We start from the raw sequence: 14521 nt of genomic DNA, 5'->3' as shown, positions 1-14521 counted from the left end.
ACTGTCTTTTCTGGTTTTGGCTCTTGAGGAATGAGCAGCCATTTGTCCACAGACATTCAGACACCTCACTGAATGTGTCCCCAGCAGAGTTCAAACCACCATAAAGGAGAAAGATGGACACACCCCATATTAATGTTCACCAATAGGTGTCCAGGTACTTTCAATCAGATAGTGTACGTGGAGTGCCTTCAAGGGTGAAGATCGTTTTCAAGGCTACAGTAGTAGTGGCAGAAGTGATCTGGCACATGCAGACATGAAAGGAAGTGAGAAAATGAGTCAGTCACAACCAGCCAGATAGAGCCCAAAAATGGGCCAGCAAAATCTAGGTGGGTATACTCCCATGGCTTCACAGTGTCGGGCCAAGGAGGGAAATGCTAGTGATGTGCAGCTTGATGGGCCTGACAAGTGGAACATCAATGGACAATGTCATAATCAATATTGGCCCAGAACATGTTCTATCTCACAAAAGTTTTCATCTAGGATGTGCCACAAGAGTGGACAGTTGCAAGAAGTGCAGCACTTGTGTTCAAAGAGAGGGAAAATTAGGATTCGGCAGTGGACCTTGTCAAATAGCCACAACAGAACCCCTTGGTTTACGTGTCATTGATTTCACCGTGCTAGTAGGGCAAAAATCAGACCCGAGAGGTGTCTGGCAACCCATGTTACACAAACTGAGTGAGGTGGGAGCAATAGGCATTAACACATCTTCACAGTGCGTCTGTCCACTTCTATATTGAGGTTGCACTTTAGAGCCAAAGGCTTCAGACACACTTCCTAGAAGTGCAGTGCAGCTGCCGCCTTAAGTGGGATGTGAGGTTCAAAATCAGTTGCTCTCCCTGTTCCAGGCCCTCCCTATTCCAGGTGAGAAGATTTGAGCATATCTATCACATAGTGTCTTTCAGGATGGTGCAAAGCCTTTCAGGTTGCATAGTATGTTCTGTTTCATGGACTGTAAATCCAAAAAGATGGAAAGCATCTACTACAAAAACGTTGTCCACATTGGGGTCAGATACCACAAGAAAATTTACTAGATGAATGACTTGGCTGTGTATGAGTAAATCTGAAACCTTCATTGCAAGGACATATGATAATGCCCATAGGTCCAAAGGTTTGTGCCCCAGTTGCCTGCAAAGATGGCAACCCTAAACGTAAGAAAGTGGGTTGGTCTAGTAAGGATGCGAAAATACTAGTGTATGGGAGCAAACTCAGAGTGTGTTCATTTATGTGTGTATTTAAGTAGATTTTCTGGTCTGTGTTTGAGAAGTTTGCGCTTCTGAAGATTTATCATGCACTTAACTCACTTCAACAGATTGAGGTGTATGTTTTGTGGAATTGCTAAAGCCTATTTCTTGCAAGTGTCCCATTTTACCACACTTGTGTCATGTTACACACTGATGGGGGCATGCACTCTTTGCTTGATGAAGGAACCAATCTTTGCAGCCAGGCAATGACACTGCCACTAATGTGGCCCATCACTGCTGGTGTGGTTGTTTACAGGGTTGTCCAGGCTCAGAGCAGATGAGAACCCTACATCCCGTATGACTGGTGCCAGAGAGGCAATTGTTATTGTAAACTAACTGTGTGCTGCATCGGCAGTTTTATAGGCTTGAGCTATTTGTATTACTTGTGTCAGAGGAGGATCTGACTTCCTAAATACATGGTTCCTCACTTCCATGTTGTAGGTGAGGTGCACCACGATGTCCCTCGTTAGAGAATCAGTGTAGTCCTGCCAACACAACGTTCAAAATTATAATTCCTGTTTAATCCCTATAGGTTGACAGGCCCAGTCTGCATGTTTGATTGGAACACTTTTTTCATTGCCAAAATTCTAACTTGGCTGCAGTAACATGTTTTTTCACCTAAAAATATTCTTTTAATAAAGCAGATATTCCAGGCATCTCATGTTTGCTGGGTTTGTGATTCTCGTTTCCATACTAGATGGTACAGTTTGGGATTTCCTGAGAAGAAAGTAGCCTTTTGTCTTTCTGTGTCCCCATCAGGGGGCTGATGACTTTCGTGAGTATGTGCATGCCGAGCATCGGTCCACAAGCTATTGCAGCACCTACTTCCTGTCCTTTGCTGCAATTCCTCATCACTGACTGCTCTTCTTTCTCTTACTATCTTTTTCAAGATGGCAGCCTTTGATGTCAATGTGACTACTCACTCACTATATACACTTTTATATGCACTTCAGAGCCAATGCAGTAGCCAATCTGAAGTGGTGGGGTTGTTATATACCCCTTCAATTGAGCCCCCTGACAACACTGTAGCTGCCTTAGCTGCTGGCTCCCAACTCATGCCAACGTGTAGACACCTATTTTATGGCGCTTAAGAACTCCCAACAGTGGATGTGCCAGATGGTGTTTTCTGCAGCTGGGGGTGCCCATGGGGAGAGCCCTTGATTGGAGGACAGACATTTCGCACATGAAACATATCAGATTACACAATACAATGGCCATTCTGATCAGGCCATCTCATCAAATAACTAGACATTTCAGTGCGAACACTTATAACCCCACTGCTCTCCCTGCCACGACTAGCCCCTAGGAAGAGGGACAGTACTTGAATAGATGGGGATACTTTTACTGTGACAAAGCAGCTATTTTTTGTGGAACAAAAGAAGATAAACTCAGAGAAGTTGAGTCTTTGGGGAAAATGTGCAATGGATTGTTATTGATTAAAGCTTCCTCTGTGGCACAATCTGCAGTTCCTCAAGCATGTGATCATCAAGGTAATGTACCAGTCACCATTGGCTCAGACAAAATTTTGAATATGCTCCAAGGAATCATCTGCCACAGAGAGACTGTATGAATTAAAAAGACAAGGAGCTACAGGCTAACCTCGATCAGCGAGATGTTCGTTTTATCCAACATATCCAAAAAGGCCCCATGGATAATCAAAGAGGTACAGGCACCTTTGTCTTTGAAGGGAATGTTCTCCTGGAAAAAGTTAGTCATGGTGTACAAGTGTGACATGAAAGCATACATTGCACCACCCATGAGGTGCTTTCAATGCTTACTCTTTGATCATATGTCATCTCACTTCGTGGCAGAACCAAAATGTGGCAACTGCGGATGATCACTCCACGAAGGTAGTCATTGTGAACAACCACCTTTGTGTGTCAGTTGCATGGAACACCATCCTCCACAATCACCGGTTTTCCGTCTTCAAGAAAGAAAAGAAAATAGAGGAATATAAATCTTTTGACCACATCTATGAGGCATGTAAAAATGTGAATGCCTACATCCTGTTGATGTGACATCCAATTATGTGAAAGACCCTCTCGGGACCCATCTCCCCGGAAACCCACAGACCAATGATCCAGTGCTACCTGATGGCTGAAGGAACTGTGCATGACCTGTGGATCCCAGGACTGCCTGCTCTTCATTTGTCCTCACACTCGTCACAGATAGGCCCTTGCAAGAATCCCAGCCACTGAGGGCTGCAGAGGAGGAGGAGGAGGAAGAGAAAAAGAATAATATGGACAATGTTATTCTGATGGCCGTGGAAGTGGCAGATTCCTCTCACCATCAGATTCTGAACCATTGCTCATTGACGTGGTTCCAGTGCCATTGGTGACAGGCAATGATGCTGGGGTATGACCAGTCCCCTTGGCCCCTTGCCATTTAACCAGGACACTCAGTGGAACTGTAATGAATAGTATCATCACCTCTGTAACTACAATGCCTCATTTCCACCTTTTCAGCAATTTGCATTGCAGTACAAGGAATACACTTCTCTGATGACCATGCCACAATGCCTTCTCTGTGGTTATCATGCATTCTTTGGGAACTGTGCTAGCCCTGAGAGGGCATCTGGAGAGGATTTTACACTGGTTTGCACAGGTGTGGTCAGTGACTGGGTTAGCCTTTGTATGAGGTTGGAAGGAATAGCAGAGCAAGTGCAACGACCTCAGCGATCACCATCTGCAATGTTTATGGACCTCTAGGCAGACTGCTTACTTACCTTGAGTTGACCACTTTAATCCAACAACTTTCCACCCCTTTTCTCCTACTTTAAGATTTCAGTGTGCATCATGCCCCTGTGGAGGAGCACCGCTTCATCTGATAGGGGTCTTCTGTTTGATCAGCATCTTACAGACCTTGATCTGTCTCTCCTCTGCAATGGTACTCCTACCACTCAAGTGCTGCCCATGGTACTTTTTCAGCTATCTATCTAACAATGTCTTTCCCAAGCCTCATGGCTTCACTGCATTGGTCTCTACTTGAAAATTTTTGTGACAATGACCGCTTTTCAGTGATCCTCACACTTCCTTGCCATCACCAGATAGAACAAGTGCCACATTCCATGCTTTGAAAAGCCACCTGACAGGTGTATGCCTCTACTGTTACCTTGCTGCCTCTCTGTCAGATTTTACTGACGAGGTTCTGCAAGGCATGTCTGATGCGATCACCTGTGCCGCTGGAACTGCTATTCCCTTTTCTATAGCCCCCCTCCATTGTCGGCCTGCGCCATGGTGGACCAGAGATGCAGTAGCCGTTCACGATTGGCAAAGAGCCCACATTTCAAATGACTTCCACCACGGACCAATTTTATCACTTTGAAGGTACTTCATCCTTAGGCTCGTCATCTAATTGTAAACACATTAAGAAGGAATACTGGGAGTGCTACATCTCCTCTGCGGGAACATATGCCTCTTCATCCTAGTTGTGGATCAAACACCATAGTCTTCCTGGATGCTGAAGGTCCACAATTGTACCACATCTCTTCCTTGACAACAGTCTCTGTACTGATGTGTAGGCAACCCACTTTGCAATGGTGCCATCTTCTTGTGTGGGTGTCTTCCGTAAATGAAAAATTGAAGACATTCAACGCTTGATGTGCGGAATTATATAATGAACTATTTACTGAGTGGGAAGTGCTTCACTCTGGGTACTCAATTGTATTTGGCTCGACTGTGTCTTCCCTTTGCAGTGGTGAGATAGTATTATCGTTCTAATGCCTAAGCTGGGCAACAACCCAACATCCATCAACAGTTACCAGCTGATTAGCCTGACAAACATGCTCTGCAAACTACGTGAAAGCATGGTAGTCCATTGATTGTGCTGTGTTCTTGATTCTCGGGATCCTTTGTCACTCTATTGGTGTGATTTTCCGGAGTGACAAACCACAACTGACCGTCTGATTAGGTTGGAAATAGCAGTCTGACAGGCCTTTTCTAAATGCCCACACCTGATGGCAGTCTTTTCTGACCCATATAAGGCGTACGACACCGCATGACACCATCACATTTTACTTATCCACCATGACTGGAGTGTTGGTGGCTCCCTACCATTTTTATTCATCAGTTTTTATTCCAACGGATGTTCAGGTTAGAGTTGATACTTCACTGAGCTCCCAACAGGTCTAAGAGAATGGTATTCCACGGGGCTCGATACGGAGTGTCACACACTTCCTCATTGCCATCACTATGCGGGTGACCTCTTGTCAGGCCACTGGTTGGCCCCACACTGTATGTCAATGACATTTGCATTTTGTACAGCTTCACTGTGTGGTCTTGACTGAAGGCCAGCCTTAATTCACCATCCAACGGGCCTCTGATTGGAGCTTTTCCCATGGTTTCCAGTTTTATTCTGCAAAAATGGAGGTCATGTATATTGGTTGTTGTACCAAAGTCCATCCTGACCCATAACTCTATTTGCGTACACAGTGCGTGGACATGACTCCCTTAACAATGTTTTAATATGTAATGGCTCAGTGAGTGGTCACCAGGTCATTCACTGATGTTACTTTTGTCACCCTGTGATATCTACTATTCATGACCTTCCCTCTGAACTTAATCATACTATCTGCGTGGTTTGTCTTCCTCTGGTGCCCTAGTCTCATGGATATCACAGGGAATGAAGAAACAATTACTCACCCCCACTGACATTCCCATGTATGGATTTGCAGGTGCAACTGAAGCCTCTACTTACTTGCACTAATGCCCCCTTTAATAAACTCTGCGTAATCAAGGAGGCTATTGCTCCATGGCACTCTTCCTTCCATTTCTCCTTTAAGGAATCCACTGTTGAATGTCACTTCCAGATTGATCATACCAGAGTGACTTACTATTTTACATAACAAGCCACCCCCCTCCATCACCCCCCACATCGTGCTTATGGAGCCTTACTTACAGTTGCTCATATTGTGGTGAAATGCCCCCTCATTCTTGTCTTTCAAATTCTTTGCCCCTCTTGTTGGCAGATGACTCTCAGACAATTCAACTTGTACTCCATTTTCTCTGTGACAGTGGTTTTTATTGTCAGATATTATGTTTTAAACAACCTTTGAGGTGGAGACAGGGTGTTTGGGGTTGGGGTTGGGAGAATCCCTTGCCAATGTTGTGTCAGGGAGACCTTTGATGCTGCCTAATTTCCCTGCTGCTTCTGTCATCCCTACTTTCATCTGTTGTAATTGCTTTTAGGCAGTTTGCCTCTTTTTCCACCACACCCTGTTTTCCATTTTAGGACTAGCACTCTGCTGATTAGTGGGTGCTGTTCTCCTCTTTAACCCTTTGTCTATGATGGACGGGGGGTGGGACAGTTGTGGGAGAGCCTGCCACCTTCCCATGCAGAGCCCCAGGGCACGCCCATGTGAGGCCTTAACAATTTCTTCCATCTCGTTTTATTATTAATGGTCCGACCAATATCCATTATATTTTTAGCCTTTCCCCTTTTAATTTTCTGGATCTCCTGACTAGAGGGCATTCTTTACTCTGTAGCTGCCTTCGCCCTTAATCGGGTTGGCAGGGGTCAGGTATGGGTGGAGTTTCTCTCGCGTTGGGTGAGCCCTGAAAGACCACTTGTCTGCTCTATCCTATGGTCAATCCAATCCAATCAGTATGTGAGGAGGTACCCAAAAGAACTCGTACACATTTTTTGGTGGGCAGAGCTTTTATTGTACTGTGGTTTGCTGCTAGGAATGCATAGAGCAAACATTCCAGAGTCAGTTATTCGAGTGCCATTACAGGAGGAGGTCAGGACTAGTTTCAGGAGAGTTTACAGTGACAACTGTTTTGTGTGATTGTCATTTTTGCAGAGGCTGATTTTTGTGAAGAGCGTGTGGCAGTGAAATTGTGCTTTTTGCTTGGAAAAAGTGGAACAGAAATTCTTGAAATGTTAAAAAGGCATACAAGGACGATGCTGTGGGAAAACTCATATGTTTGATTTTTTCCCGTTTCAAAAATGTTGAAATGTCAATTAATGACAAACCTCATTCTGGTTGTCCTTCCATGGGCTGAACACATGAAAACAATGAAAACATTCGTGCAGTCATCAATGAAGATTGACAGCAGACCATTGAAAAAATTGTGGAACTGTCAGAAGTGACTTGGAGTTCAGTGTAGCGGAGTGTGACAGAAGATTTGGCAATGAAAAAGGTGGCTGCTAAATGCTGAACAAAAACAAGGCCACATGAAAGCATGCTGTGCTTTGAAAGAAGAGTCCCAGAATGATCCAAACTTCTTTTCAAAAATTCTCACAGGTGATGAAACTTAGTGCTATCCTTAATATCCTGAATCAGAGCAACAATCACACCAGTGGAAGACTTCAAGTTTGCCTTGCCCCAAGAAAGCTCATCGGGTACAATCAAACATTAAGACAATGCTGATTTATTTTTACAATGAGAGAAGAGTTGTCTATTCAGAGTTTATTCTACAGTGTCACATAGTTAACCAGGCTTTATACTTGAAAATTTTGAAAAGATGGTGCAACAGTGTGTGGTAGAAGCATCCTGATTTGTGGCAGTCGGGTGATTGGTTTTTCCATCATGACAATGCCCCTGCTCACAAAGTACGGTCTGCATTACAGTTCTTGACCAAAAATGGTATGACCCCAGTTCTTCACACCCCCCTCCATTCCACATAGTCACCCGACATTGCCCAGTGTTGTGTTTTTTTTTTTCCTAGAGTGAAAAGAGACACAAAAGGAAAGTGTTTGCTGATGTTGCTCAGGTGAAGAAAAAGGATGGAGGGGCTGTCAAGCATCACAGAAGATGAATTTAAACAATGTTTTGAAAAATGGAATAAAAGATTAGACAAGTGTATTAGTGCAAGTGGCCACTAGTTTGAACAGGATTTAAGGTTTGTGCTTAAAATGTGAATAAATAAGTTAAAAAAAATCAGTTTCTTTCAGGTACCCCCTCGTACTTCTACTTTTCCATAGATTTCTTTTTCAGTTCTAGCATCAGTATTGCCTTCAATGCCCATGCTTGTCTATCCTACATATCTTTCTCATTGAAGCACATTCCTGGTGGATGTCAATATCTTCAGATGACTGAACCCTTGACTGAGGGACTGATTATGTTCTCTTACTCCTTTACCCCCAATCAACCAACAAAACCATCTTTACATGTCAGAAATTTTACAAGCCATCAAATGCAACTACAGTTGTCAGCAATATGTGTCTCACTCTCACCTCAGTCATTAAATGGTGGAAAAGCTGTAAACATAGGCATTACGGAAGAGTCTCCTGCTACATTTGGCAATGTTGTCACTGCCTATAACGATGTTGCCATTAGCTCTTGATAACCCCACATGGTTAGCATTAATAGTTGTTATACTTCCTCATGGTTGAAAATGCAACTCTCCAAATCACTAAAATGTTCAGAGTGTGATTTCTACATGTCACAGTTCCAGTGTCATCACTGCTTTTTTAAAGGTGAGTTACACACAGAACAGAAAACTCGTCCTAATTTATTTGACACTTTCAGATCTGTTATGAAACAACTCGTGAGTAATGTGAGACATGTTAACTAAGCATTCCAATCACTGCCCAGTACTCACAGTATCAGAGTTCTGTCAGCAACAAACAGCCAGAAATGTAAACACTGTAAACCAAACTAATAGACCAATCAACACATATTTCACTGATCAAATTGCAACTGCCTCAGCTTGACTCTGGGCTGGCTTATATGCAGGATCATGGCATGAACTCATCAGAGGGCACTCCTGATGACAAACACCATTTAGGTAGTGGTGCCAATGTAGTTGACAGTAATTTTGTGCCAGCTACGTGATTTACATAGTGAAGTTGGGTGGAACTACTAAACTTTGTGTTGAGGAGAGAAAAGTTCAAAAGCTGAAGGTGCTGAGATAATTTCCACGTGCTTAGGCTGAAAGTGTTTTCAAGATAGTGCAGCCTTCTGTGCTTGCCATCTCCTGTGCTGCAGTTATTAAGAAACCTAACAAGTGATTAACATGCTTGGCATAAATACGCAGGCTTGCAATAGCTTCTGCATGCAGACAACTCTTTTTCTATGCCTCTATCTACTTGACCAACAATACTGAGCATATGAATAACATTTAATTTCTTCTCAGAAAAAATGTGTGTTAGCTTTGATGGCACTAAATACATTTGTATGCCTGATCAGAAGTATCTGTGGTCCTGTTGGTTACATTTTTGTAGCACCTTTCTCTGATCCTGCCTTGAACTATGGCTCTTTGGTTAGTAGACCAGCCAGCCTCCACAACCTAATGAACATATAAATGGTGCAAAATATTGGTGTTGCAATAGCAATGTGCATATGTGGAACAAGCTCTAAAACTATCAACTGCTGTAGAGCTCAAGAACCATTACTTTTGATTTGGAAGCAATTGTCAATTGCCCCACAGGAATTTAGAAACAAATACTATGAACCATTACAAGCTGCTGTTTGTCTTCAGCAATTGTAGGACGAGCTACAGGAATTTTAGATTAAGTGTTTGTTCTTAACAGTAATCTACTTGCATAAATTGGAATAAACATCCTCTATTGCATTGCTTGCAATAGGCAAGGTTTCTAGTTCGATCCCTGGTCTGGCACATCGTTTTAACCTGCCAGTAAATCTTTCATATACAGAGGTGCAATAAAAGTAGCACTCTGTTTTTCTTTAGTAAACTGGGGTCCCAGAGCTGTTTTCGTTAAATACAACAAATATGAAGAGATTCAACTCAGATTAAATTAGATACATTTCATAGACCTATAGTGAAGAGATCCTTGCAGACTTGAAACATGTCAGAAAAACATAAATACATAATATATTTACGAAATAACTAATATGCCTTCCACACATCCTAAGTCGTGTGGTCCTCGATGATGTGGAAAAAGTAGAAGTAATTATCCTTTTTTTCAGTTACTCATTAACAGTGTTGCTTTTTGTTTTATATGTGTACACACATAATTGAAGTAAATATATGCTATCAATGTATTTTGAGTATCTAGTATACATTTTTACAATTTTTATTTGTGTTTTTTTTTTTCCAGATTGGTGGTATGTTTGCAACTCCAGTTATTCTCCCTCCTGAGGTTGCAATTGTAGCAATTGGAAAAATACAGGTAAAATTTTAGTGCACTTCACTTTCATTTATTAATTCAGTACTCATAATTTCATATAGTACATTTTGCAGTTCCTAATTTACAAATATGTGGAGGAAAATATGCCATTATTCTCTTTTATATGTTGAAACTCTCTGCATACATAACAACTGAATTTTAGAAGCTTTTCATTCAATACTAGCTCTGCCAGTAGGTACATGTTTTTGCTGTTTTCCATTGTAATTTTATTTATTACTACAAATGAAGTGATGTAGCCTGGTATCTACCACATATATTCAAAGTAATTCATGTTTTGTGAAAATAATGCTTAGAGAACTGAATAATATGCATATGAACATTCTGCTATGTGTCAGTACAAATGTTACTCATGACTGTGTAGAGGAGTACTCATAACTGAAACACAGTTTCGTACACTGACAACTTCTAATATACTCATAGACAGAAAATTATAAGACCTTGTTTGCTACCAAATGAGCTAACTCCCCCAATCAGCCCATCTTGTCACATCTCATTTAAGTAATGATAACGTTATGAAAAGGATAGATAGCTACTCACCATTTAGTGAACATGTTGAGTCACAGGTAGGCCCAACAAAAAGACTAAAGACTAATAAACACACAAGCTTTTGGCCAGGAGGCCTCTTCTGAAATAGACAACATTCACCCACACATTCACGAAACTCAGCTCACTGTCTGGCTACAGGGGTCAGACTAACCCCAGCAGCCAGAAACGTGGTCGTGTGTGTGTGTGTGTGTGTGTGTGTGTGTGTGTGTGTGTTTCAGAAGAAGGCCTTCTGGATAAAAGCTTTTGTGTTTAATAGTTCTAGTGCCTATGTGCGACTGAACCTGTCCACTATATGGTGAGTAGCAATCTATCCTTTTCATAACGTTGTTAATATTCTGTCATGAATTTATCATTTTAGTAGCATCACACATTAGATCCACAGTGCAACAACCTTCCATGTGTCTGGCTCTCATTCATTGATGTGCTTGCGAAGGGATATTTTCTAACAGGACAAAAATGACACCTACAAAAGAAACGAGGAGTTCAGTGTCCTGGGATGCAAAATTTCAGCCCAGACATTGACCATGAGATTTGAAATCTCAATTCATATACTGATCGTGGCTTCTGTGTGCTTACTGATATACATTGTGCGTGTTCACAATACCCTACCTGGTAAATGTAACTTCATCAGTTAAGAGAACGAACATTAGGAAATTTTACTGGTTGTTGCACTGTTGTAGTAACCAGTCATAAAATTTCAATCTGTTATGTTGGTCTTAGGAGTGTAAACTTTGCATCCTAGTATTGTGATAAGGTTAATGCCTTTCGGCCTGGAAAGACCAAATTTAGAATTGTATATGAGATCCCAAAATAGAATGTTATTTGCTGCACTGATGAACTGGGACGTTTATGTGTGGGCATGAGTACCTGTTGGACACAGATCATGTACTTCAAACATATTCTGCTTTTATATGTCCACCAGGAACCAGCTGACCAGTTTCACAGAACTGTTTATGTAGTCAATATAGGAAATTTTGTGCACAGAATAGTGACACAGCATTTATGATACTGTAATATTCCTAAAGGATCATGTACTTGTCTATGGACTCACTGAAGTCATGCTTCACATTCATGGGATGACATGAAGTAATTAACAGGTTATAAGGCACCTGAGGTAAAGCACAACTAGATGTTTATTTGCAGCCCTATGGATTCATGTAATGACTACTGTGACCATAATCAGATTTCCCTAAATTGCTCCATGTAAATGCCGGATGCATCCTTTGAAAAGAGCACAGCCAATTCCCTTCATCATCCTCTCATAATCCAAACTTGTGCTGCATCTCTGATGACTGCACTGTTGATTTGATGTGAAACTCTAATCTTCCTTCCATTTTCAAAAGTATGTGGACACTTATTATGTAATATGAGGTTTTTCCACCTTTCGCCTTTATGATGGCTTGAATTCTGCTGGCGACACTTTCAATGAGGCGTCTGAATGTCTGTGGATGAATGGCTGCTCATTCTTCCCCAAGGGCCGAAACCAAGGTAGTGATGTAAGACACTGGGATCTGGAATGAAGTTGACATTCTAACTCATCCCAAAGGTAGGAACACTTTCAGTTAGGTGTTTAAATGTCTGTGAACAAATGGCTGCCCATTCTTCCTCAAGAGCTGCAACCAAGGTAGTGATGTAAGACACTGGGGTCTGGAGTGAAGCTGACATTCTAACTCATCCCAAAGGTGTTGCATTAGGTTCAGGTTGGGATTCTGGACAGGCCAATCCATTTCAGGAATGTTATTGTCCACAAACCACTGGCTCGCAGGTGCTGTTTTGGTCGGTTGGCTGTTTGTTTTTTGGGGAGGGGACCAAACAGCGAGGTCATCGGTCCCATTGGTTTAGGGAAGGATGAGGAAGGAAGCCAGCTGAGCCCTTTCAAAGGAACCATCCCGGCATTAGCGTGAAGCATTTTAGGGAAATCACAGAAAACCTAAATTAGTATGGCCGGATGCAAGTTTGAACTATCATCCTCCCAAATGTGAACATACCTTGCTCGGTCGTGCTGCTTTATGGCAAGGTGTAATATCATGCTGCTTTACAGCGAGGTGTAATGTCATCCAGAATGAGATTTTCACTCTGCAGTGGAGTGTGCGCTGATATGAAACTTCCTGGAAGATTAAAACTGTGTGCCCGACCGAGACGTCGTGCTTCGGTAGCTCAGATGGTAGAGCACTTGACCGCGAAGGGCAAAGGTCCCGAGTTCGAGTCTCGGTCGGGCACACAGTTTTAATCTGCCAGGAAGTTTCATATCAGCACACACTCCGCTGCAGAGTGAAAATCTCATTCTGGAAACATCCCCCAGGCTGTGGCTAAGCCATGTCTCCGCAGTATCCTTTCTTTCAGGAGTTCTAGTTCTGCAAGGTTCACAGGAGAGCTTCTGTAAAGTTTGGAAGGTAGGAGACGAGATACTGGCAGAAGTAAAGCTGTGAGTACCGGGCGTGAGTCGTGCTTCGGTAGCTCAGATGGTAGAGCACTTGCCCGCGAAAGGCAAAGGTCCCGAGTTCGAGTCTCGGTCGGGCACACAGTTTTAATCTGCCAGGAAGTTTCGTGTAATGTCATGCTGATAGACTCAGTTATCATCTCCAAACTGTTCCACTACTGTACACAGTACACAATGCTGTAAAATGTGATTATGTCCTTCCATATTCAGTGTTTTCTTATGTGTGCTAAGGGTATCACATTCTAACCACAAAATACATCCCCATACTGTAACACCTCCTATGCACTTCACTGTTGGTGTTGCACATGATGGCAGATATATTCTCCAGAATTTCTCCAAACCCAGACCCTTAAATCGGATTGCCATAGAACAGGTGATTAATCATTCCAGATCACTCATTTCCTGTCATCCAGTGTCCAGTGGCATCCCTCTTTACTCTACCTCAAGTGTTGCTGTGCATTGACTACAGAAATGTGTGGCTTATGAGAAGCTTCTGGACTATGGAACATCCCATTCTTTTTAACTCCGTACACACAATCATTATGCTAACTAGACTCCAGGTAGCATCTTCAAACTCATAAGTGACTCCTTCTCTGATATCACGCAATTTTTTTTTATAAATGCTCTCCACAATGCTTGTGATCTCTGTCCATCAGTACATGAGGTCTGTCTAATGTCAGTTTAGGTGCAGTTCTTCCTTCCAATTTCCACTTCACAGTCACATCACTAACAGTCAACTTGAGTAGCTTTAGACGGATTGACATGTGGACATGATGGATTTGTTAGTCAGTTGACTCTCTGGTTCACATTTGAGGTCACTAAGCTCACCTGGCTAATCCATTCTGCTTCTGTAATGGTAATAAAACGCTCCTGACTTACTTTTATACTTGTGAGTCCACCTCTTGTGACATCTAGTTGTCATTTCTGTGTTTCATAGGGTGCCTGGATATTTTTGATCAGATAATGTACCGTAGTTCCCGATAACAGGATAACATACTCCTTTGATGACTTTGGATGGTTTTGTGTCATTAACAGGATTCAAAATCATTGTACCGCGTCCTTTCACCTGGCCTCCAAAGGCTACGCAGTGTGTGTTATCTGCACTATCGAGACTCAGCTCCATTAGAAAATGATGTCCAACGCTGCAACTAATGCCCTCCATAGTTTTCTGGTAACTTACAGAGTCACTCTGATAGAAGGC

General features: G+C 42.4%; 1 protein-coding gene across 1 annotated transcript in view; it reads left to right on the top strand.

Annotated features, from left to right (window-relative positions):
* Nucleotides 1-14521, top strand: part of LOC124722910 (lipoamide acyltransferase component of branched-chain alpha-keto acid dehydrogenase complex, mitochondrial) — a 96265-nt gene that overhangs the window by 59991 nt on the left and 21753 nt on the right. The window contains exon 7 of the mRNA XM_047248057.1: nucleotides 10245-10316. Coding sequence (XP_047104013.1) covers nucleotides 10245-10316 — 72 coding nt within the window. The remainder of the gene's footprint in view (nucleotides 1-10244; nucleotides 10317-14521) is intronic.

Source organism: Schistocerca piceifrons, chromosome X (genome assembly GCF_021461385.2).
Source record: "Schistocerca piceifrons isolate TAMUIC-IGC-003096 chromosome X, iqSchPice1.1, whole genome shotgun sequence".
Classification (NCBI taxonomy): domain Eukaryota; kingdom Metazoa; phylum Arthropoda; class Insecta; order Orthoptera; family Acrididae; genus Schistocerca; species Schistocerca piceifrons.
This window is presented reverse-complemented; position numbering and strand designations above follow the sequence as displayed.